The 26537-nt window shown below is 45.7% G+C and overlaps 1 protein-coding gene across 1 annotated transcript; it reads right to left on the reverse strand.

Annotated features, from left to right (window-relative positions):
* Window positions 1–25: 25 nt before the first annotated feature.
* On the reverse strand, window positions 26–25103 carry LOC146188860 (glycine receptor subunit alphaZ1-like). Its single transcript, XM_084605137.1, has 10 exons — window positions 24707–25103; window positions 22875–23062; window positions 14807–14871; window positions 13228–13328; window positions 11204–11268; window positions 9113–9336; window positions 6632–6714; window positions 2146–2280; window positions 792–1129; window positions 26–259 (listed from the first exon to the last, which is right to left on the reverse strand). The coding sequence occupies exons 1-10, from the start codon at window positions 25101–25103 to the stop codon at window positions 26–28; spliced, it is 1830 nt and encodes a 609-aa protein (XP_084461263.1).
* Between the last annotated feature and the right edge of the window lie 1434 nt (window positions 25104–26537).

The raw sequence follows: 26537 nt of genomic DNA on the forward strand, positions 1-26537 counted from the left end.
GAATCTGTCGCACGACCTCCAGACATCAGCGATTCTTCAAAATCACTGGTACCCCTGGCGCTTTCTCGATCTCATCCGCATTCGCTGTAGCGTGGATTCCAAAGTATATGATGAGAAACAGGCAGAACCCCACGGCAAAAAATATCCTCGCGACAACGTCCATCATTTCTGGCGTTGATCTTGAATGTTGCACCCATGACCAGATAGCATGTTGCAGTGTTGATGTCTTGGGTGTGGCGGAGGTGCGTTTACTGTCGACCTAGGAAAAATAAAAAGAAAGACATGATAATTTTAATTTGTTTTCCTTCCCCATGTTTCTGGCATTTGGCGGTACTTTAATGACAGCACAGACGATAACGCGGGAGAATAAATTCGCTGCCGTTAATTGTTTGGAGATATCAGACAATGAGTTTTATGTGCAGAAATTGGCTAATGATCAAGTCTCCTCCCCTCATTAAATAAAAAATAACTGTGCCTAATGCAGTTCAATCATTATTTGCGACTACCAGAGAACGTGACTGATTTTAGGTGGACAATTAGCCTGAAACACAATAGTCCGCAGTAATATTGTATCAGTATATCATGCATATATAAAATGACAATGCGAAAGAGAAACACATCGAGAACTCCTTGGCAAAAATGCAGTGCACATAAGCTCGAATCACGAGGTTGCGTTCATTGTTTACATGAGGAAATGAGTTTGCTGCCATGATGAATAGCGGTGAATGATTTTTAGAATGATTTAAACTAAACTTAATCTAGAGCCCTGGGCAGGTAATGCAGTTACGCACCTTTTTGGCACTCTGCGTGACGCGGAGAACATAGTCGGTGGCAGTCATGTAGAGCAAAATAAGGAAGACGAACGTGAGGCAGAACGCCGTCCACGAGTCCACCGCCTTGGTGTACGAAGTGTGCGGGAAATCGTATTGATTCATACTGCCCACCAAATTGTCCATGACCAGGAGAGCGACCATGGGCGCCAGGATGCGCACTTCTGTGTTCGTACTACTGGTCCAGAGTGCAGCCCAGGAGAGCAGCACGAGCCCAATGCTCGGAAGGTAAGCTCTGACCATGACCTCGCCGGGATGGCGCTCGAAGGTGAAGTCCACCTTGAGGCAGGTGTACTCGCCTGCGTAGGACACATGAACACAGAGCACACAAGTACATAGCAACAGGGCTCTCTTTTTGTCGGTGCTTTATGAGGTAATCAACAATGTCCAAACATTTGGAGCTCACCGCGGTCGTTGACGGAGCGGAACCGCTGCCGAGAGGTCTTCTCTACTATGAATGTTTTTTGCTTGTATAGGGACTGGGCCGCTTGTATCGCTGCCGCGGGGGCACTCACAGTCTAAGAATTTTTACACCTTCAAAAATGTAAGGCTGATACCATATGCGTTGAACAGCACTGCTTCACGGTGGAATATATTTTGCGGTTCGAATGTCCTGTGTTTGGCGTCGAAAAGCGGGTGTTATGTTCTGTGGCACATGGTACTCAGGTCACTCTTGACGCACCCTATAACTTTTAGATCTAACTTTCTCTTTTTCTCATATACCCCTGTTCTATTTCTCACTACGCAGGGTAGCCAACTTGAACACCCTGTTGATTAACCGCCTTCTCTTACCTCTTCTCGTCTCTTAAACGCGTAGGGTGCTTGCCCTGAAGCACTCGAGCGCCCTTTTTACATATAAAAAAGTGCAAACATTTTTACTGCGCATACTGAGCGTAAGATCCTATCAGAGCGAGAATATTTTGTCTTTGGCCGGTGCACTCCTGGTATTCATAAGCACGCCGATAATAGCACGATAATGCTGGAAAGCACTATCGTTATGGCTGCAATCGCGAAGGTGTACAAACTATTTTGCTCGTTAGACCAATTTGCAATCACATAGTAAGTGAGCGCTGGTTAGCAGTTACTCCAGGGAACCAGGTAACACATCGTTACAATAATTAATTTTGTTATACTCTATCCTGAAGCGATGGATGCCGAGAAATGTATCCAGTTCAGTCCACATCGGTATATGATGAGTGCAGAGCAGTTGGACTCTCTGCACCTCTCTGCAACTGCAGAGCAGTTGGAATTATCATTTGCTTCGAATTGCAGTACGTCGCTGCGACGTTCGCTGTGTCTAGCAGAAAATACATACCTGTTGACGTTGTGACGTTGCAGTAACCAGTTACAAACTTCGTCGCAGTGAATTGGTCAATATGGATGTTTCTGGCCACTTGAACATTGTCTCCTTGTTTCCATATGAACGCAACGTCATCGGCCGTATGACCATCTGGTAAAACAAATGCATCTTGCAGAAACAGCTTGTAAGCACTCAATTTTGCTTTCGAGAACACCCATTGTGTGCAAAACGTTCTGTGAATCAACCGTGTTGGACAAGTGGCAACACACTTTTAGCTGTCAAAGTATACGCTATCTAGGAATTCGGGCACCTCAAACACCAAAAACCGATATTTCCTCGCAGACATGTAGTTTAATAGACTTACTCCAGGCGCTGACTCGGAAAAACTTCATTGCTTACGCCGAAGCATAGCAGAAAAACAAGCTTCTATCGATCAAATTTTGCAGTGCAGGGATAGGTGGCCGAGTGCTTCGTGTTGTGTTACTTAGCAAATATATTTCGAACATTCCGTTCATTCGGCTTTCACTGAATTGAAACGAGCACCTAATAGCAAAAAATAGAAAATTAGAAGATATAAAAGTGCTATTCCCTGCACACATGTTTACATCAATGCCGTATTAGCTACTACCTGACGTGAATTTGTACCTGTGTAGAACAAAACAAAGGTGATATTTTTGTTCCAAGTATGTACTTATTTGCCCAAGTCAGTTCCTTAGGGACAAATATATAGACCTTTGCAACGAGGGCCTCCTAGGCGCCACCATATTGCTCGCTGGGCTGTTGTGTGCACCTGACGTCAACACGGTGGAGGCGGCAGCAGAACCGGTTTGCAACAGTCCAGAGAGGAGGCGTTTCGACAACCTCCTCGCCCGATGCAAAGGTCTATAGAAGCCACTAGCACCAGTAAAACACCACTCAGTGGAGCTGTAAAATGTTTCGAGCTTATCATTTCACTATATCACTTGTGCTCGCCATTTGATTTCATTGTTTAGTGGTCTTTATTGTGCTCTTTCGATGTACAGCTGCATTAATGAACAAAAGCAAAGGGCCAGAGAAATCGACCGTAAATGTACTGATTATTCCTGATTTCCTGTTATGCAACACATTTCATACTCAATAAGGAGCTCTACGAGCTACGTAGTTGAGTTATTTCGCTAAACTGTGCCAATACCCTCTATCACTACGTGGTTAATTAGGCGGTCTTGTACCATGGGACCTCTCGCTGTATATTCTTGTAAGTTGTTTTTTGATTAAAAAAATGAACTTACAACTTCAACTTCAACGTAAAGCTTCATCTTTTCTTTCTAACCATGCTATATATGCTAGAGCAAAGGCAGCGAAAACACGCATTATGCGGTTTGAGAAATAAAAATAAGAAAATAAATCTGGTGCATGTACACGCCTCCCGTATCTGCCGTTCCCACGCATGTCTGTGTGTATCAATTTAGCGCCTGACTGCCATTATAATGCATCACCTAGTCCATCTTCTTGCCCTGTACTGCAAGGATGCTAATTTGAAACTGAAAAATATCTTACTCATACTACACGTCTTACGCCTTGGTGTTCTCCGTCAACCGTTAGCTTATACTGCACCATGGAAATTAATCATCTTCAGCCGGATGCAGGACGCAGGCCTCTCCCATACTCATCAAATTAACCCGTCCTTGTAGTAGCTGTACCCACTTGACTCCCGCAAAATTCTAAACCTCATCCGCCCACCTAACATTCTAACGCCCTCTATTAGGCTTTCTTTACTCCGGAATCCAATTTAGAAATTAATACGCAGCCATAATGAACGAGCCCGCCATACACTTCTGTCGGGGTTTTTTTCCGTTCAGCCGTTGGAACATCTGAAATGGGATGCAGGAGGTTGAAGCAAGATGGGGAAATTTATTAAAAATAAACATACGACTTGTTCTGGTGTAACATCGACTGCTTTGTGCAAAGGCCCCAGCATTATCAAAGCATCTGAAAACTAATTCCAATCGGCAATGGGAGTAGGTTGCTTGCATTCACACTCCTGATGAATGCCAGCTTCTGGTCGAAACGTCGAGTCTAATAAAATGTTTCTTTAAATGAAGCGTACCCTTCGCTCTATAATTTTTTAAGCGGCCAAGTACGTTAAATGTTCTCGCATCCTATATATATATATATATTGTCACGTTCTTCGGGGCGTCAGGAAAGGAAGAAGAGGCTGGAGAGAAGAAGAAGAAACGGAAGACACAGTGGTGTGTGCTGGTGTTCCTTGCGTGACTCGCAGCGCTTTAGACTACCAATAAACACCCCCGTTACGTACTGAGTACGTAACAATATATATCATGCCCTCATCTGCACGCTTACTTTCAACGAATGTCTTTATATATATATATATATAAGCAGATCAATTAAGGGGAAATGAGGGTGCTCGTAGCGTTGGGGATGGTACTTTATGTTTTTTTTTTATGTTTACTTGGATAATCACAGAAATTAGTAATGTAATCTGTTTAGGGGAAAGATATTTAAACACAAAGTAGAAGAAAAAACAACGTGCCGATGGTGGGAACCGAACCCACGACCTCCGAATATCGCGTCCGGTGCTCTTCCAACTGAGCTACATCGGCCGCTGTCCCCCCTGCTACTTGCTTGGGTATTTATGTTGTCTGTATACGAACCTCGAGAGTGTTCACCAGCGCCACCCTCAACCATAGCGGCGGACGTGAAACGTCCTTTGTTACCGCCAGCGTCACATAGAACGTGATCAAGAGCGAGGGCGAAAGCTGTGCTAGAACCCTCTTACGCTACCTATGGCTTCAAGACTGCCAGAACCGAGACCCCCGTAAGCTACAAGCAGATCAATTAAGGGGAAATGAGGGTGCTCGTTATAATACATGAAGGAAAGAAGCCAACAGTCGGCGAGGCCAAGGAAAGCGTTGGGGATGGTACTTTATGTTTGTTTTTATGTTTACTTGGATAATCACAGAAATTAGTAATGTAATCTGTTTAGGGGAAAGATATTTGAACACAAAGTAGAAGAAAAAAACAACGTGCCGATGGTGGGAACCGAACCCACGACCTCCGAATATCGCGTCCGGTGCTCTTCCAACTGAGCTACATCGGCCGCTGTCCCCCCTGCTACTTGCTTGGGTATTTATGTTGTCTGTAATACGAACCTCGAGAGTGTTCACCAGCGCCACCCTCAACCATAGCGGCGGACGTGAAACGTCCTTTGTTACCGCCAGCGTCTCATAGAACGTGATCAAGAGCGAGGGCGAAAGCTGTGCTAGAACCCTCTTACGCTACCTATGGCTTCAAGACTGCCAGAACCGAGACCCCCGTAAGCTACAAGCAGATCAATTAAGGGGAAATGAGGGTGCTCGTTATAATACATGAAGGAAAGAAGCCAACAGTCGGCGAGGCCAAGGAAAGCGTTGGGGATGGTACTTTATGTTTTTTTTTATGTTTACTTGGATAATTACAGAAATTAGTAATGTAATCTGTTTAGGGGAAAGATATTTAAACACAAAGTAGCAGAAAAAACAACGTGCCGATGGTGGGAACCGAACCCACGACCTCCGAATATCGCGTCCGGTGCTCTTCCAACTGAGCTACATCGGCCGCTGTCCCCCCTGCTACTTGCTTGGGTATTTATGTTGTCTGTATACGAACCTCGAGAGTGTTCACCAGCGCCACCCTCAACCATAGCGGCGGACGTGAAACGTCCTTTGTTACCGCCAGCGTCACATAGAACGTGATCAAGAGCGAGGGCGAAAGCTGTGCTAGAACCCTCTTACGCTACCTATGGCTTCAAGACTGCCAGAACCGAGACCCCCGTAAGCTACAAGCAGATCAATTAAGGGGAAATGAGGGTGCTCGTTATAATACATGAAGGAAAGAAGCCAACAGTCGGCGAGGCCAAGGAAAGCGTTGGGGATGGTACTTTGTGAACACTCTCGAGGTTCGTATACAGACAACATAAATACCCAAGCAAGTAGCAGGGGGGACAGCGGCCGATGTAGCTCAGTTGGAAGAGCACCGGACGCGATATTCGGAGGTCGTGGGTTCGGTTCCCACCATCGGCACGTTGTTTTTTCTTCTACTTTGTGTTTAAATATCTTTCCCCTAAACAGATTACATTACTAATTTCTGTGATTATCCAAGTAAACATAAAAAAAAAACATAAAGTACCATCCCCAACGCTTTCCTTGGCCTCGCCGACTGTTGGCTTCTTTCCTTCATATATATATATATATATATATATATATATATATATATATATATATATATATATATATATATATATATATATATATATATATATATATATATATTATATATATAATCATGCGCCATGACAATTCCAGATGGCTTATTATATATGAGAAGGTCGTATGAACTGTGTGGTGCGACTTTGGTGCGTGACCTGCTGTGGAAATGCGGCTCATACGTGCCTTTAATGAGCTTATATTGCACTGTTCTTATAATCTTTGTGTCCAAAGTGTAAAACAACTAAAGGCACACTCACAGCTTTCTATCCTGAGTCCACACGTCTGCCGGTCGAAAGGAAAGTCCGTAAAGTCCATCGGACATGACAGCTTCAGCGACAATCTGCAGAAAACAATAGGCAGTTTCTGTACAGTTAAATACCCGTATCCAGTACAGCCTTTCGTTATTTTGCCCTCTAGGAATTACCGAAGTAACATCTCAGGTAGGCTTTGCATGCATTGGAGCTTGGCTGCCACAACTTTGTTAAAATATGTCTTATCCTTAACTGATTTTTTTAGCGGTACTATCATCAGCATTTGTGATGGGTACAAAGCAACCATAAAAATATTGATTAATATTCCGAACCGGCTCAGTCAGCGGCCCTCATCTGCATGCTTACTTTCAACGAATGTCTTTTTAGAATCATCATGGCGACGCTACAGTTGAGCAGCCATATATGTCCGTTTTACATGGGAGAACATAAACCACTATGCACCGCATCGGGAAAATTGTCCAATATTTTAGAACGACAGGAGCAGAAAGAAATGGCAGAGTTTAGTTCGGGTATACATGAAAGAACACTACAGACTCATAATAAGCCTATTCGGCTATTTAGAGCGTATGCGTGTTACTAACCGGTTTGACACCTTATACCTGTGGGCATCACCTTTTATTTTGGCCCCTGCGAGAGAGCGAACCTTCTTTCAAGTGTCTGCCGTTGCCTGACCCCTCATGTCCGCAGGCCTTCACAAAGAGTAGGGTGGTGGAACGATTACCCTAGCGAAAAACCCTATGAGTCACAATAATCTCATATAGATTTCCCATACTAAACTCGTATAAGCCTCATATAATCTCAAACAGTTATCATACAACGTATGAGAATTATATGAGATTGTATGAGATTTGTATGAGTTTAGTATGAGAAATCTATATGAGGTTATTGTGACTCACACGATTTTTTTCGCTAGGGTAGTCTCGTGGGTGGCACTTTTTGCCATTTTGTCTAGGTGGTCACGGAGAGCAATTGAGTGCACACCGTGGACAGTATACAGACTGAACGAAGTGCCATCAGTGCCTGTTACCAAGCTTTGAGCGACATCTCTAACACTGAAACCACTCCCTGCTGTGCAACGAAGTGAAGCCAACTTAGAGATCATAATCGTTCTGTGTCCTGGCTACTTTTCGCTGTTGCTTGCAGTGTATTTCGCTGCTGCAGCTTGGGTGTGAGCTAGCGAAGCGGTCTTGTCCCTAACCTCTCCTGAAGCCGCAGTATTAGGGCGCCCCACTTTGGGCGGCGGAACTTGTGGTGTCTACCGCTGCATGGGGGAACGCGCCTCCAAGCCAGTCCCAAACCATTTCAACTAAATCACTACACGCAACAGCGAGGAATAACCTTCAGACAGAGTTTATTATTATGCACTTCTCCCCTATCCCTCAAATTTCCTTCCTCACCAACCATCGTCGGAAGCAGGACTATGGACTGATTAGTGGTTCCCAAATTGAAACAGCTATCTCAGTATCGAATCCACACGCGCCCAACCGGTCAAGAGGCTGGGTTTCGAGTATTTGAAGGAAACCGACGGACTGCTTGAAAAGGAAAAACATCAGAGACGGTTTTTGCTTGCAAATTGATAAATGCGTGCGGAAAAGCTAATCCTCACGCTTTCTGGCACGGCGAAACTCCTTAGCAAACTAAATTATCAGTCCAGGCTGCTGTCCTTGTTTATCGGCAGATATGCGTTGAAGCCGAGTACGTTAGTAGCAACTCAGAATCTAAGCAAGTATGCCAGCGATTTTGCTAGGAGCGCTAGTGGTATAGCTCTTTTTATTATTATGTAATGATATTTAATATCCAGTCTTCTTGTCAAAAGTAGGCAAAAGTGCACAGCGGTTGCGGTGCACAAAAGTGCACAGCACATGTCCACCCTAGACTTTTACTGTTTTGCACTTGAGTATGTTATTTTTTTCTACGCTACACCAGATGCTGGAGTCAAGCTCATGAGGAGAACTGTGACGTATGCTGACCAAGCTGCCATGAGTGACATAGATATAAAGCCAAGTTTAATCAAGCCTTGAGAATCCGCTTGATTGGCCCTGCAGCAGCATGTCGAGCTAGAGATCCCAGGGTCCTGGAAGACTGGATTTCGGTCATACCCTACCATCTCAGTATCGAAGCCCGATTTGGCAGTGCTTTTCATAAGCTTGACCGGCACTGCAAATTTAATAACGATTGTGCACTTAAACTGCAGCTCCTTCCGCTCTCCACAGCGCTTCAGCTAATGGCATCTTCCGATATTCATTTTTATTGGTTGTGGGACTAATTTGCTTAATCCTGCCAATGCGACATCGTCGGGAGCAAGCCGATTAGCTGCAACTTAATGAGAAGTCATCGATCTCATTGGCTAGAGGAGCTGCTTTGAGAAATAATTACCGCTGTGGCCTAATGAGTGCAAGACGTGCTCGCCAGCGGCAAAGGTGCATACCTCGCGCATATATCAGGGCTTACAATACACGGTCATACCTGACGCTGTAGAGGACGGTGCCGTCAGGGTATATGCGGGCCAGTACGTTGGGTTTCAAGAGGAGATGGAAGCGCCCATTTAACTCATTAGTGAAAAATGGGTCTGGCAACCACAGCCTGGATGGGTCGTCCACTCTGACGTGCTTCAGCTGACCGGACATGTCGCCGAATACCAGTCGTTCATCTTTCCATCTCTGGCGGAGCGTCACCTGTACGCTGTACTCCTGCGCGCAAACATGGGCGAGGCTGTTTTTTGGTGCAGTAACATAGTAGGGTTTCCCCTCTACAATCAGCAGCGGTCTTACTCTTTCTCTTATTCACTTTCGGAGGAATTAATATTTGTTCGCAGCTGCCATGCATTAATCGCTTCTAATTTTAAAAGTTTACAGCGCACCGCTCGAACTACTAGAAATCAGCTGTCGTCCGAGTACAATCATCTGCTTTCATAAGGAATGTGTCACAAAAGCAGGTCATGGGAAGAACAGTACGAAACTGGTGTTCTTGCTACGTCGTGTCTTCTCGTGCCTTTCTCGTCGGAACTACATAGCAACTGGCTTATGTCAGCCGACTTCTGAACAACAGAACTCATCGTTTTATTTCTCTTTTAATTACGGCGGTCTTGAAATCAAGTCCGCGACAGGCAAATCTGGCCGAATATATAGACAACTGAATAACGTTTAAAATGGCGAGAATTGGGCCTAGTTGCTCCGCGTTCCGTGGTGTTGTGTTTATGGTCGTTCTAGGTGTTAGCGTGGTGAACCACTATGATTAACTCTTGTAATGGTCTTAACTCGCTCTTTTCTTATCTTTTGGTACGAAGCAACGAATGCACGACAGAAGACTTGCCAGTTTGTTCAATCGGGGACAAAAAGGTAATGAATGCTGTCGAGAACAAGCGACTTTCATGTTCACAAGCAGCGATTTTTGAAACAGTTGGAGAGACGTTGGCGCTATATCTAAAGAAGCATTGTGTAGCAAGGTGAAAAATAGTTACCTGACATAGCTCAATAACTGGACAAGTGGCGAACTTAAACTAAGCACTGCTTCTATATAGGGAGGCAGTATCATATTTTAAATTAGAAGTGCTTCAATTTCGTAGCTGAGCGCTGTTTTTAAGTTCTTCTAATGACAAATGGGGTTCCAAATACCGAATATTACAAACACGCCTTTGAAAGCTCGCTTAGGAGACTGTGTGTGATAAATGAGATGGCCACGCTTCGCCTGGTATTGTCACCAAAACCTGGCTAATTGCTTGTACATCATAAAACATAAAGACCCTACTTTCTAAATGCGGACGACGCCATTTCATTGATTTGCAACGCCAGAAATCGAAGTCAATGCGGTTTCAAGTGCATACATTTTATACTCCATATTTCCACCCCGCCGAGGTGGCGCAGTGGTTACGGCGCTCGACTACTGTTCCCAAGGACGCGGGATCGAATCCCGGCCCCGGCGGCCGCTTTTCGATGGAGGCGAAAAGCAAGGCGCCCGTGTGCTGTGCTATGTCAGTGCACGTTAAAGAACCCCAGGTAGTCGAAATTTCCGGAGTCCTCCACTTCGGCGTCTCTCATAGCCTGAGTTGCTTTGGGAAGTTAAACCCCACAAACCAAACCAAACCGATATTTCCAAATACGATGGGAATTAGGGAAATCTAAAATCTATGCTCACCTTTGAGATATACGCCCTCAAAGCCGAGCTCGTAAGGAAATATTAGCTGCGGCAATTAGTGTTTATGGTGGCAACCTGGAATGCTTCACCACTCTTGCTGCAACTGTCCCTTAGAAATGCTCAGCCCCGCATGGCTCACTTGTTGTAAAACGCTGCTACACCCGAAAGTGAAGCGCCGTCCACGCTCGTCGTTCTGCGAGCGTCGGCCTCGCCGGAATTTCCGTGTGAATACAAAGCCACCCGCTCTGTACTACCAGGTCTGCAAAGCGTCTCGAGCTACTCACCGTCTGTCAACATATGATTCGTCATGAGATGTCACTCAAGTGCCTGTCCAGGAGGTGTTTGGCCTCGAGGGTACGTTTAAGCTGCTAGTTTGGCGATAATGTCTAAAAAAATAAACTTGGCACATTGTTTGGTACTTACCATTTTCTTATCGTCGATGTCACTTATGGACCGGAAATACACGTCATTGCGGACAATCACAGGGCCTGGAATAAGAACACGAAAGTTTTAAAGGCCTGACCAAAATCGAAGAATCGTTACGTATTGGACGAGTTGGTTCTTCATTGTGTATTACAATTTCCGTACACAGTGCAGACGGGAACTAGAAAGGGGATACACGAAGGTGTCTGCAGCTATTGCACCTCACTCGAAATGTACCCGAGGTATCCGAGGAGAACAGCATTTTCTTACTTATATCGAAATTGTATTTAAGTAATGGCACGCCGGTTCTTCCAGCGGACAATGCGGTAAAGAACAGCCTTCTGGAGCCAAACAATGTTTCTGGTCGCTCACTTTGGCTTCAAGCTTAGGTCCATTACTGAGTCAGCCTCAAAGCTAAAATACTCAAAGTTCAGGAATGGCATTGGGAGGACTGCGCGGAAGAGAGGAGCAGGTGTTCTTTTTCGTCAGGTGAAGACGCTGAGAGACAGCCCGCAGCTGTCAAATTCGGCAGAAACCTTCAAGCTCCGTTCAGAAAAAAAAAACGCCGTCGCCTCATGGTCGGCGTGTCGCAAAATCTAAGTTACATGTGACGTGACATTAGGTGCAATCTGACTAATTTAAATAAAATTACGCACGATTTCCACTTAAAGATAATTTTCAAACTTTTCTACCTTCACTATAGCGTGAGAATTCACTATATCGCGAAAACGCACTCTTGCCGCAGCTTGGCGTTAATACTTGTGAAAAAATCGTGGGCTAGAAGCCAGTAAGATCAAAGTTCAGAGTACCTAAGGTACCATTTCAAACCACTGATCTCGACATATTAGTTGCATTTTTATATAAATTTCTGCTTAAACGAACCTTTTCTACAGCACCTCAACCTTAACTTATTTCCTACCTAGCTCCATCCTCTCCGTAATTTCAGCTTCATCGACGGGCCACCTCCTACAGACGCGCTCTTTCAGCCTTCAAGTTCCATCAACTTCGTGGAAAGGCGTTCCTCGTTCTTCCTTATAGCACGACCAACCAGATTGTTTCCCTCCTGACTGATATCATCTTCCTTCGTAGCTTGTTGGGCATGCTTATTTCTGCGCCTTTCATTTTCTGCCCGCTAGCCTTACAAACATTTTCGTAGCGGTTCCAATTTCGTACATATCTTCAACGCAGGTTAGTGACGGCTCGTACAATTCATGTCTGGTATAATCTTGCAGTGTTATCTTAACCTCGTGGTTCTTTAATTATTCCCCACTGACTCAACAACCGCCACGTCCCCGTTAACACCAGCTTCTACTGCATAGCACGAAGAACGGAAAAATTAATGAAACAAATCTTAACACTACAGTGTCTTAGATCACCTTTTTCAGACCACCATTGCTTTAAGACAACCGCTAAAACATACAGACAAAAATAAACAGCGTTTGTTTCTAGTTGCAGAACAAGATGGCCAGCTTCTTTCTTCGGGACACAGTAAAAAGCAAGAATTTTTTTTAGTGTTATTATTTTCGTTCACCAGGGAAGAGGTCATCTTTTCGTTGAGTACCTTCTTTTACCATTGCTGTTATCACACCATGCAGTCAATAAAAAAAATCTTCATTATCGATGAATATTTAAAATAGGCGGCGATAAATAAGACACAAATGATATTAAAGACCGCGGTAATTGTACTTCTTTTTTTTTAATTCTTAAGTTATGCATGCCTGCCTTTTTCTCGATGTCTAAATAATCATTATTATTTCTAATTGATAGCATGGTGGCTCTGGTGGAGGATGTCTTGAACATATTCAAGGCGAAGAATATATAAATCATTTTTGAAGTAAAAAAAAATGTAAATCGCTGCTGATCCACAAATGGCAGGGGTGCAGAAGGTATAAGCACAAATATTTTCGACGATATCTCTTGCCATTGTCATGTTCCGGCCCTCGTTACAATCTACTTCAGTTCTCGCACTAAGAAATGTTTGTTCATCATGACAAGCTTATGAGGCCGAAGAGCATGATCCCAACCTGTAGAGTCGTTTGTCCCTGCTGGCCGAAGGCGCTTGTCGTACTTCTCCGGTTTCAGGAAATCATTCAACATCCGGGCAGCGTAGCCTGCGACGTTGTCCCTGGCACGAGGTAAAGTCGTAGATTAGCCGCATGTGTTCTGATGGTATTTTACGTATCTAGAGGCACACTAAAATTTCTCAGTCTATTTTTAACTACATTTTTGTCGTGGGTTTACGTTCGTTACTTAAGCGCATTCGGGAGAGCAAACACAAGCGATTATGAGGGGGCGTGGCATTTAGAACTACCTTCGTTGTTAATGCAAGAAATGTACCAAAAACTTTCAGCGCCGTGAGACATTTTTTGATTAGTTTAGACACACATTCTATATTAAGCCAGTTTGCGTAGTAGCTGAGTAATAAAAATTAGCGCGCTCGTGAAGACCATTTGTAACATTTAAGTGGAGAAAGGCAGTATTGTTATCCACATATTGATAAACTACTCTTTCATGCAAGAAAGCTACTCCTTCTTCCTTTCAATACATATCACTGGTAAGAATAAAATGTAAATTCAAGCACGTACGTCTTCATGAAGAGGTTACTTACAGTTACAACTGTCAAACTTTACGCCATGTCTACACAGACAAATAGAGGCTTTTAATGCACTTCTAGTCTTAGGAATTCACTTCAAAAAAAAAAACAAAACAAAACTGAATAATCATTTTACTGTTGTTGACCACGGACTGCGCATAGGTTGACAAAAGATAAATGGAGAAAAGCTAAGAAAGCCCAGGAAATAAAGAAAAAACTTTAAAATTCATTTCCACAATGCCAATACCTTCGATTCAAATATTCGAAGGACTGAAACCTGAGAAAATAAAATTTGATTTCCTCACTTGACATGTACGTTTATCGCATCGTGGTTTGCTTTTTTTTTTTTTTGACGAGAGAAATTTGCCCATCGCAACAAGCGGCAGCCATGGTCCTGTAATATTTGGTTTTCATAATGATATAATGCGGTGGGACCTCATAGTGATAAACCCAGCGCTATTCTGGATGTTCCGAGACCACCTAAATGCGATACTGTCGTTATTGACGACGACACATCAAAAGCGAATAAAGTTTGAACTCTAAGCAATATTTTTGTGTTTTCTTTTATCACTGGACGAAAGAAGAGGGTCACAAAAATGTACGAGATATAGGAATGAAAATAAAGTAAGAATGAAATATTTTGCAAAATTCCAACTCCTCTTTGCCGCTTACCCCTTAATGAAGCTGTTTAAAACTGTGTGAACTGCGGAGCGACAATAAAAATCTAATTTGTCACGTTATTTTCATGCGCTTGCTGAACGAAGACCTTCTGAGATGACTGTTCAATGGTGCAAGAAGTTAAAACACCTCAGTGCAGATCAGCAAAAACTATGTATTGGCACAAGCCAATATAGGCACCCTGTTCTACCGTCGCGCAAGCTGAAAGCGAGAGCTGTATGGAAAGAGTCCTTACTGGGCGTGGCAGACTTCAATGAAGACAAAACATGAGGCGATGTAAATAACTTTCTTGAAAACAGACTTGCAGTTTGGAGGATTCATGTTTACACAACGAAGCCTGGAAAAGGAAAAGAAAAACTGTTACAAAGATCGCGGTGGAATGTTTGGAGAGATACGGCTCCGTTTAACGAAACCAGCGCGACGGTTAAGTATTCTGAAGGCAGGAGAACATACATTGCACTCATGACAGTCACATCTCTTTATATATGTAATTACCGCTAAAAAACACATGCAAGATTTACTGCGCCTTGCGTCAACACCGCTTCATGTGGCAGTGTGTAATGATGATAGAACAATGAAGCAGCACTTTGCTTTTCTAGTTGACCGTTTTTAGTTGTGAGCAATTTTCATACCGTGGCAATAGCTTCCTTTAATAAGCTTAAAGGTATGAAAGCTAATGAGGTGTGTTAAAATGATCCCTCCCTCCTGTCAGAAAAGTCTTGCGGAGTGTAACGTGGCTCAAACTGATTATAAAGTGGGAAAGCGAAGCTTTGCAATGTATACCATGGTTTTGATTGGAGATTTTTTTCATTGAGAGATAGCCACAGAGTTTTGCAAAGCGTTAAACTTATTTCGATTTGGGGGAAAATAAAGACGCTGCACCCGTCTCCCTTCTCGTTGGACGTCTACATCTACAATAAAAGCGTACAAGTAGAGAGATATATGTGGTCGTTTGGAACTTCTCTATAGTAAAACTAACCTTCTTCTTGACTAGCACGCGCTTTCCGAATGGGAAGAGGAATAGTATCACTCCATTTTGAACTCTGCACAAAGAACAGTCGCGTCACAGGTTTGCTACTAAATTACTTATGTATTTGTCGCCACATCCTGCTACACGTTCCGCTCAAGCCACAAATGAGGCAAGTAAGATTTTCGCCTTAAAATAAGAACAGATCGAGCTCACCACTCGCGCTTGCGGAGGAGTCCGCGCCGTGAAGGAGACCGGCGATGAGCAACGCTGCCGGAGCTGTCGTTCTCTTTCCGAGGTAACAAACCCTCTCCTCCCAGCCGCCACTCTTTGCTTCTTCCAATGCTCGCCTGTCCAGCTTTGACCCTGCGCCAAGCTCGAGGCGCCCTCGGGCGCCCTCTTTTCTCCTGTGGAACATACTTCTAGCACTTACTTCTTTATAGCTTTCAAATGGAGGCAGCGAAAACTGCAGCCAATCGTTGTTCCTCTTCAACGTTAAAAGATGAAGTGGTCTTCCTTTATGTTTGCTAGAAGAGTTTTATAAGCAACTGTCGTCTTGTCGGCTCGGCAAGAGTGTGCAGCCTTGTCCAAGGTTTCCGCTTCCTTTCAGCTGCAGCCCCTCCGGCCTTTTTGTGCTCTCTGCTTCGATTCTATTTGGCCGCCACCAGGCTTTGGTATACGGCTTTGCTTTTCTCCCCATCGCAGGGGCTCTACTCGGAGGGCACAGCCTGTCGTAGCACAAACAGGCCAGGCGCTTTAATATAAACCGGTGCTGCTGTTTGCGCTTCAGCTCCAAACCTGGGTCCAATTTACAGCGTTTGGACGTAACTGTATGTATGCACTCCGGCCTGTAATAACATTTATTTATTATTTATTTATTTCTAATAGTCCTAAAGGCCCTCATGGCTGAGAGCATTTCACTCTATTTCGGTATATAAACGAGAAAAATTGATAATTACGCAATAGATAGCATATATATATGCTGCTAACAAAACATACAAAAACCCTCTTGTATTTCTGTACTTCATCGCAGCGCTTACAACGCACCGTATATGAATACAAAAACAAACAAACAAATAAACAAACAAACAGCGATTTTAGCATGAATCTTGGACGTGCTTTAGTGCGGAACTCTCAACTTGCAGTACTACAGGAACGGGTGCTGAAATTCATGTTGAGGGGCTAAGTGTAAGCCCTTTTTGTTGTTTTCATTTTGTTTTGTTCTCTTATCTCGACACAATTTTGAACTAAGATATTGCGTCTTTTCTTCGTTCGTGGTCTGCAGGAAACCACTCCAGAACTAATAATTATGCGTGTTATAGAGGTTGTGCAAGGTATTGCTTAGAAATAGACAGCGTAATAAAATATCTTTGTGCTCGCTGTTTTTTCCAGTTTCTTCAATCCGTGTTATGTCGTTTAAAAATACAAAGCATGTTGGAGCGCAGCTCCAGAGCAGTAACTACGCACTCAGATGAACCCTTCCGTCTGATAGAGCCAGCTCATAACAGACTTGAAAGGAGTGAACTCAGGAATTTACTACACTTTAGTCAATTTCACTGGTTCGTGCTGGTCAGCGTATAAGACCACAAACAAATAAAAAATTAGGACAGAGCAGGCGTGCATTTTAGTATTCATTTTTATTTCAAGAGACGTAAATGTGGGTTACCCATGTGTTTATGTCCGGTAAAGAGGTTGGGGTAAATACACATAAGTCTATAGAGTCCGCGTAAAAATTGCGGTTTCCTTTCGTTTTAGACTATGTGTAGCAAACAAAATTCAATAGGAACTACCGCCAACTGAAAACATCATGTGGACACGTAACCTGCCCACATCGAGATCTCAACGTCGCTCAAGCACATATACTTCGTAGTATGAAACACTTATTATTGCTTCCAGAAAATTTCATTTCTGTTTTCTTCTGGCCGTCCTGTTCCAACTACCATGCTCCATATGGCAATTACGGATATTTCTCCTTCTCCGGTCCTGTCAATCAGTCCAGTCCTTGCCTCCCCTCCCTTCGACTCCCCTCCCCATGGCTGTGGTCGGAAATACTGGAACATCAATTTGCCGTGGTCAACCAGGCGTAACGTGTGTTGAACTCTTAATCTGCTTTCGAAGATACTGTCTCACCTCGCTCTTTCTTCTCGCTACATTCCGCTTCTGCTTTCTTTTCGATAAGCGCGGGAACTTGACGAAATGGTTGGTAGCAAAGTAGTTGGGATTGTGTGATATGTTCTTAGAAATGTACAACTGTGTTGCGCGTTTACGCATTCGTAATAAAATCCTCTAATATAGAGTAGATTACAGTGACATTTACCGCTACCTAAAAAAAAAGTAGGCAATAGCACTGACCAGCAGAGAAAAAATATCCAACAAGCAGTGCACCAGAAAACAAAGCTGATTGAGATATTGACACATGTAGACTTGATAATGTCACTGAGTTGAAGCATGCACGTTACCAAAACTATTGCCTTATGACACATGCGATAAGCTCGCACGTCACTAGTCTCATATAGCCCGGAGCCCCATGCAGAGTAATGATGTCACACCGAATGGAAAGCACCTACACTGGCCTTCGTTTGCTCGCCATCAGCGCGTTGCCGAGTTCCCTTCTGTTGCTGCATCTTAAACCACAGCACTTCGGTATCCTTTTTACCCAGAATACGTCAAGTTATGCTTGTTTTAGGTAAATTGAACGAACCTGAATAAAACTACTTCGTCAAGCACGTCACACAGCCGCTGCGGAAACACCGCGCCATGTCAGCTATACTAGAGCGAGTGAACCATCCATGCTGGAGCGTGGCCACGTGATTGTAAAAGCGGCGCGGCGCCGTAGAGAGAACAGCTGCGCTACTTTCAGGTTTCTAGTGATTTTGTACTCTGGGCCACCAATCGCCGCCTAGATCTCTGCTTGAGAAACCACTGACACGGGTCTAGCATGGTAGCGCTCTCAAGATTTCCGTAACTTGTGCTTTGTAAAAAGGCTTCTCTATTCCAGATTAGCCGTGAGGCAGAGCGAGAGATAAAACTACGAAAACGAAAAAAAAGGAGGGGGAGGGAGGAATGTCAAATGTAGAACAAGCAGCATACTATATCGACTTCTATACAAAAGTAAACTAACCTTTCCTGCCTGCCTGCCCTGCCCTGTCCTGCCCTGCCCTGCCCTGCCCTGCCTGCCTGCCTGCCTGCCTGCCTGCCTGCCTGCCTGCCTGCCTGCCTGCCTGCCTGCCTGCCTGCCTGCCTGCTTGCCTGCCTGCCTGGCTGCCTGCCTGCCTGCCTGCCTGCCTGCCTGCCTGCCTGCTTGCCTGCCTGCCTGCCTGCCTGCCTGCCTGCCTGCCTGCCTGCCTGCCTGCCTGCCTACCTGCTTGCCTGCTTGCTTGCTGAGGGTGCAGTCATAATCCGCGAATTGGCTCATTCATGCGGCAATTTGGGGCTCACACCGTAATTAATTACTAAAAGATGTAAGTGTACACCAAAGCACTCACGTGCCATCTGCTAGAAAAGTACCAGAAAAACGCAAGGTTAGGCTCTGGCGCCAGTCGCAGTCGAGCGCGCCCAGCTGAGAGGGAGACGACACGGAGGCGATGGGGGCTCAGGAGCCTGTATACAGTTCGGTGCGGGCAGTGAAGCGCATTCGAATCGCGTTTTGTTTTGCCATCATGGTACTAAAGCGGCGGCGGCGGCGCATGCTTTCGTGCGCTGGCCGTGGCCAGACTGAACATAGTGTTGCTAAAGATTTTACTAGCCGGAAATAATTAAGTTTGACTAACACGCTCGCATAACAGCATCATAAAAGGTACCGCTCTCATAAAGTTGTGCTCTCGCGAGAATGTAGGCTTAATTGGGTTTTCCTTTTAGTTTTTAGATCACAAGAGTAGCGGGAAATAGCTCAGCAATGATCAACACAACGACAACCCCTCCCCTCTTTCGTGGCGCACGCGACGGAATGAAACATTGCACGTGTCGCTCTTCATATGCGGGAGCTCTTGATTGCTAAAGCAAAGTCTCTCATAACATAAGAATAATATGCTTGTGATTTCATGCTTAAATAATACAGCGTGAAGAACATCGATTTCGCCCTTCTTGACAATGTTTGACGAAAGCCCGAAGCAAGTCCACTTCTCCGAAGATCATTAAAGCCGCTGTTATAGTGAAGGCTTTTCAAAGAAAAAGGAAGATATGCAAATAAGATCTTGCTTCTCCAAATAAAAACTCCCGCCGACCACCGTCTACGGCGTGCATGTAAGCACATCAGTGCAGCAAATACCGGGAGCAGCAAACGACGTGGGGATGATACGTCGATGTGACACCAGCGGCCAATGGTTGCCAGACAAGCAAGCTGGTTTTCCAAATAAAAAGAAATTAAAAAACCTGTTTTGTACCGAATAAGCTCGAATTTTGGGAAAATATAATTTTACGTGCGTGGAGTGAAATTATGTTCAAATTTTAGCTGTCATGACACCTAGAAGGAAACGCCACCGCGTCACCGTCTATTTCCAGTCTTCTTTTTGGAGCGCCCGCAAATGCCTTCAGGTGTAAAGCGACTCCCCAGAGCACAACCTGTAGATTGCGGCTTCATTCTAGCTGATTATCCAAAATGGTAGCCGAATTACGGTTGAAGGACAGTTCGCACTGTCGACAATCATTAAGCCAGACTCCTGAAACAACTGGCCTTGCCTGAAATTAGTGACAGGCGACTAAGTCTGGTTCTTGTCAAAGTAGCAGGTCATAACCGACAACACGCACATCGATATAACATGATTATTTATTGACATGAGAATAATAACACTTTGATGCATGCGAATCGAGTGCCATTTTCAAACGGTCACAAGTATCTGTATTGGCATGCACATATTGCCAACGTTTGCACTGGGCAAGTTGGTATTCAGCCATCTTAACGTAGATGTGAAGCTGACAAAATAAAAATGGACAGCGTGTGCTTTCCCTTCGTATTCTGCTAGCGCACCTTTACGTTAAGATGACCGCGCATTGCGCAGCGGTTAATATTAGTGACGGCCGCTACAGAACGCACCCGAGTTTCGTTCTGTGAACGCACTGCACATAGCTTGAACACGCCACATATTTGCGTGCTAGGAGTGAACTTCCTTGAACACCAAAATTTCTATTAAAATGCAAGCGTGGTGCCACTTCGGACGTATTGTTCGGGCGGTATCAATATTATCTAGGCCAAGCAACGGCGTTCTGGTCGACCGGAGGCACTCTTGCCGTCAATTATGGTGGTGGTGGTGATAAACTTTTATTGTCCGGAGGAGGCGACACCGGAGCTCCGGCACCACTCGCGGGCGTCCAGGGAGCCCGATGTCACCCCAAGAGGCAGGGGCTAGTAGACAAAGCGGTTCGCCGCTTCGGTTGCCAGACGGACAATGTTGGCCTGTGTCGCCGTTTCTTCGCTATGAAGCGCGGTCTCCCATGCTTCTTCGTCCTGGAATAAATTGTAGCCCGGGGAGTGGCTGCACTCCCAGAGGATATGTTTTAAAGTTCCTATATCGCTACAGAATCTGCAGAATTGGTCCTCCGGATTTCCAGTTTGCGTGAGGTATCTCCATCTGGGAGACATGTGGTTCTTGGCTTGCAGGTGGCGCCAGGTGACTGCCTCTGTGGATGTGAGGGACCTATCTGTGGGTGGATATTTCCGCCGTCCTAACTTGTAGTGCTCAATGACTTCGTTGTAGGTCGCGAGCGTCTCGACCTTAAAGTTAGGTTGAGGCCGGCGTCCCCCCCGGATAATGAGCGCTCGGGTAAGGGCGTTGGCCGCTTCGTTTCCTGGTATGTTGGTGTGAGCGGGGGCCCAGGTTAGGGTGATCCCTCTGTCTATGTTGCTTTTCGATAATATGTTCAACGCGTAGTGTGATATTTTGCCTTTGCAGAAATTCCTTGTTGCTGATTTGCTGTCATTGATGATCACCTTCGGCTTCGTACTAACGCACGCTAGGGCGATCGCCGCTTCCTCCGCTGCCGTGGCGTCTACTCCGCTTGTATATATCTTGCCTTGCTCTATTCCGGACCCGTCGACTACCACCGAGACAGAGTTCCCGTCATCGTCAAAAGCGGCGTCTGTGTAGGCAACCATCTCGGGTGGCATTCTGCTTAGTTTTGTTACCAAGTGTTTGGCTCTGTGCTGGCGTCTTTCCTGATCGTATTGTGGGTGCATGTTCTTGGGTATCGATGAGATCGTGAGGGCTTTCCTAATTTTGGACTCAATGTGGAACGTCTGGTGTTTAGTGCCTCTGTTCCCTTGTAGTCCTACCCAGCTTAGAATTTGCTGCCCTGTCTCAGTTAGACCTAGCCGTTCGAGTTGCGCCGTTCTCGTTGCTTCCGCTAACTCTTCCCATGTGTTATGCACCCCCATTCCCTCTAGTGCCAGGGTTGAGGTCGAGATTGGGAGTCCCAGTGCTCGTTTCGTGCATTTCCTTATTATGGCGTCTAACTTGTTTTTGTCTGCTTTTTTGATGTTAAGGAATGGGGTTGAGTAGCAGATCCGACTCAAGACAAAGGCCTGGACCAGCCTCAACTTGTTCTTCTCCTTCAGCCCTCTACCTCTGGCCGAGATTCTTCTAATGATGCCTACCACTTGGTTTGCATGAGCGTCTAGCTTAGCTATAGTCGTGGGATTGTTTCCTGTTTTGCTTATGGGCATGCCCAGAATTCGGATCTCATCTACTTGCACAATTTCTTTCCCGTTCAATTCTATTGAGATTCTGGGAGGAGATGCGTTGGCTGTCCTCGTCCGAGGCCTGATGATTAGTAGTTCCGACTTCGTCGGGGAGCAGCTCAGCCCCTTATTTTTGGCATGGAGGTCTATGATGTGGGGTGCCCCTGTTTCCTAATTTAATCTCTTCCGAGCTGAGGCTCTGCATATGCAGAGTTGCTGTTCTGTCTTTGAGAAATGATTTGATGTAATCAAAGGTCCTCTTCCCTACGCTAATCTCTGACAGGCCGTCAAGGATTGCCGAGTGGCTGACATTATCAAACGCTTTGGTTAAGTCTATGCCCAATATTGCTCTTGTATCTTTGGTCTTTTGTTTGTCTATTATATCGTGTTTGAGCCTTAGCATGGTATCTTGAGCGCTAAGGTGTGGTCTGAAACATACCATCTCGTGGGGCCAGATGCTGTTTTCTTCCGCGAATCGAGTTAGTCGCGTCTGAATTACCTTCTCCATTAATTTGCCTAGACACGAGGTCAGTGAAATTGGCCTGAGATTTTCTATACCCGGGATTTTGCCCTTCTTATGGATTAAAATTATGTTGGCATGTTTCCAGTGTTTAGGGACGTCCCCGGATTCCCAAACTTTGTTAAAATATGCTCTAAGGTGAACTATAGAGTTGTCATCTAAGTTCCTAAGCATGCCGTAGGTTATCTTGTCTGGCCCAGGTGCTGTGTTTCTTTTGAGGTCAAAGAGTGCGGCTCTGACCTCTGCTACTAGAATGGGTTCGTCCAGTAGCGGATTCTCCGCCCCCTGATATTCTTTATCCACTGCCGGAAATGCGGGGCCTATATATATGTCTTTAAGTCGGTCGATGAGCTGTTCATCGGTTCCGTCAAATTTGTACCTGGCCTTGATTTGCTCAATGTCGGCGTGGGTTTTGGTGTTGGTGGGATCTATGAGGTGACGCAGCATCCGCCACGTGTTGGGATGGCTCATATTCTTCTCTAGCTCCTCGCATTTCTGATCCCACCTTTTCTCTTCTAGTTTGAATGCGTAGCTCTCTATTTCTCTATTGTGCTCGGCTATTTTCTTCCTGAGCTTCCTGTTCCATCTCTGGCGCTTTAGCTTATTCTCGAGAATTGTTTTTCGGTTCCACATATTTCTAAGTTTGTTGTCTAATCGGAATGGGAGGTCATCTCCCTCTATTGTTTCGGTGGCCTGTTTTACGTGTGAGACAACGGTTGAAGTCCACTTTATTACGTTTCCGATTTCGCCTAAGTCTGCTGTTGATCTGATATCCCTGAATTTGTCCCAGTCAGTTGCGGTGGCCTGTTTTGAATTGTGTATGGGCACCCCTAGTTTCCTATCAATTTCGATTTCGATTATAAAGTGATCGCTGCCAAGATTTTCGCCCGTGTTCTTCCACGACGTTTTGCCCGTCCTGTGTCCTAGTGTTAGGTCCGGTGATGTGTCACAGCAGATGCTGTTGCCCGTTCTGGTTGGCTCGTTCGGATCCGTGAATAGCGAGAGTCCTGTCTTCTGAATCGCTTCCCATAGCATTCTACCTTTCCTATCGATTTTGGAGTAGCCTCATTCGTGATGATTTGCGTTAAAATCCCCCACTATGAGCAGAGGGCATGATTTTGCTGTCCTCAACGCTTTCTTAAATGTCGCCTCAAACTGTGCCTTTTTTGTGACGAGGGGGGCTATAAGCGTTCAGGACGAATATGCTTCCCCTATTCTTTTTGCATGTGAGAATTTCTACGAGTACGGCCTCCACTTCATCCGTACTTGCGTCATGTTCAATTGCCGCAATGTTATTCTTGACTAGGGTGGCTACTCTAGATTTGTCCCCTCTTCCGCTGTCGAATGTGCGATACCCTGAAATTTTGACTGGGGGTTTTCCTGTTTCTTGTAACGCCACAGCAAGCGGAGGCTCTCCTTGATTTAGAATGTGCTGTTGCAGCAATGCTTTTTTCTTTTTAAAGCCCCTGCAGTTCCACTGCCAAATTATGGGCCCTGTCTGCTCCATGATGAGTGAGAGAACGGGGCTTCCGGCCTCGAGGGATGCTTCGGATCGGGATGAGCTCTTTCTTCGCCTCCTAGCACGGTCAGAATTGAGTTGATTTGATTTGTTAATGCCTGGACTTTGTTATCTATGATATCGCTTAGCTTGCTTAGTATGCTTTCCTCGTGTTCCTTGAGGCGTGCTTCTAGTTCGCTCTCGTTAATGTTTTTGTGCACCTTTTTGTTTCTCTCGGATTGAGCCGTCTCATGATCCTCTGCCTTCCTCTTTGCGGTGCCTACCATATCTACCTCCATGCTGCCCTCGTGCTGCGCCTGTGGGGCGGCTATTCTTTGGACAGGGGTAAGCGGTCTTTTTTGCGCCGCCTGCGTAGCTCGCACTGTAGTGTTCGTTAGCTGCCCAACTTGCTCTTTGAGTTGGTTTACAGTTACCGTTAGAGTTTTAATTATTTCTTTTAGATAGCGATTTTCCTCATCTCTCTTTTCTATCTCTTTTTTAAACATATTGGCCTGTGCCTCTAATTCTGGTGTCATATCATGGAAGACCGCGCTTGCGAAGCTGACAGGCATACCAGAGTGGGTCCTCTTTTCTCCTGGTTCCCGCAGGTTCGGCCAGTGGGTCTGGTTGTCTCTGGGTGGCGGCTTGGGTGCGCTTGTGTCCCTGGACTCGGATCGTTGTTTTTTGGCCGCAGGTGGAAGCATGACCTTCGTTGGAGGCCTGCCTCTGCCCGTGGTCGCTCCTCTCTTGTCTTGTTCGACCCTAGCCTCGGCCTGGGCCGCGTCGCGTTGTTTAACCCAGTGAGGCTTCCTGTAGAGTTCCCTGCATGTCGGGTTCCCTAACTGATGCTTTTTCCCGCAGAGAAGACACTTCGGTTCGCAGGCATGCTCCTCTGGCCGATTTCTTAGCCCGTAGCCTCGGCAGCGGGTGCTGGTTGGATCTAGGCAGACGTCTTGCCTGTGCCCAATCATGCCGCATGCGGAGCACACGTCGTACTTTTTCTTATATAGGTTGCATGGAATCCATTGACTGAAGAATTTTACGGCCCTTGGTACTTCCAGTTCTTTGAAGTTAATGATGACTGTTTCGGACGTTCTTCCTTGTCTTCTTACAGCCGTATACGTTGGGTTCCGTGGGTTGTCCAACGCCTTGTGTATTTGTTCTTCCGTCAACTGCAGATTAATCCCGTAGATGACGCCTTTGCCCCCTCAGGCATCGCCGGGTGGCCAGTCCTTTCGACATCTTCTTCTCCGACTCGGATGTTCTTGATTTTGGCGAAAGCCTCTGCCCTTTCCTTGTCCGGGGTTGATATTAGGATCATCTGGTTGTTTTTGTTGAAGACAATGTCCTCTTCTGCCATGGGGGATAGAACGGCCGCCTCCAGTATAGCGTCTCCAGCAAAAACCCCCAGCTTCTTCTTTATGTTGTCGATTCCTCCCGCTGGTCGTAGGACAATCTTCTCTGTTCCCGATGGTAGGCGAACTTGCAGCTTGTCGACCATCCTCTCTGCCATGGCTTTGTTTTTCTTCAGGTTTAGTGTTTTTCGTTCCCTTCTTCTTGCTAATACTTCTGCCACTTTTTCCTCTGGAACGTATCTGCCGCCTATGGAGCGGCACCAGCCCCCTTGGTCTTTCCCTTTATCGTCGAAAGCGCCGACGTCCATCTTTTCGTCGTCCCCTTCGCCAGCGTTGGGAGCACTTTTTTCTTCTTGATTTGCAGCAGACAACGTTGACTGTTCGTCACTTCCGGTAGTTGCCGCGGCTGATATGGCTCCGTTTCTTCTTTCTGCTGGCGTCTCCGCCGATGCTGCAACCGCTGCCCGTGGTTGTGTCATGTTTGGGCCGGCGCAGCAGCTCTGCGAGCTGCTATGCCGTTGCGTTCCCTCGGTACTTCTCTGTTCTGCCGGCGTCTCCGCAGACGCTACAACCGTTGCCCGTGGGGCCTCCATGCTTAAATTCTTCGACAGCAAGCGGCCTCAGGTAGGGCCCGCGAGGACGCGGTCGGCTCCCTAGGCTTAGCTCGTCGAAGCGTCCGTTAGGCTTAGCTACTCCACGAGCGACGCGGGTCTTGAAAAGCCAAAAAATGGCGAATAAGAGGTCCACTTGCCCAAAATTGGTGTCGCCGTGGTCCTTGCGTATTCCGCCACTTGATTCGGAGAACAAATCCAGGTGAAAACTTCGAAAAGCTGCCAAAAAAGTCGAACGTACGCGGAGCCCATGTGAAATGCGTCCGCTCTCTTCGGCTGCATGCAGCGCCTCTCTGCCGTCAATTATAATGTTAGCGCAACGTTTTATATAAAGATGCGGGATCGAATCCCGGCCTCGGCGGCCGCTTATTGTAATCTTAGCGCAACGTTTTATACAAAGATGCGGGATCGAATCCCGGCCTCGGCGGCCGCTTTTCGA

Source organism: Amblyomma maculatum, chromosome 5 (genome assembly GCF_055883805.1).
Source record: "Amblyomma maculatum isolate TAMU_Amacu chromosome 5, ASM5588380v1, whole genome shotgun sequence".
In the NCBI taxonomy this organism is placed as follows: Eukaryota; Metazoa; Arthropoda; class Arachnida; order Ixodida; family Ixodidae; genus Amblyomma; species Amblyomma maculatum.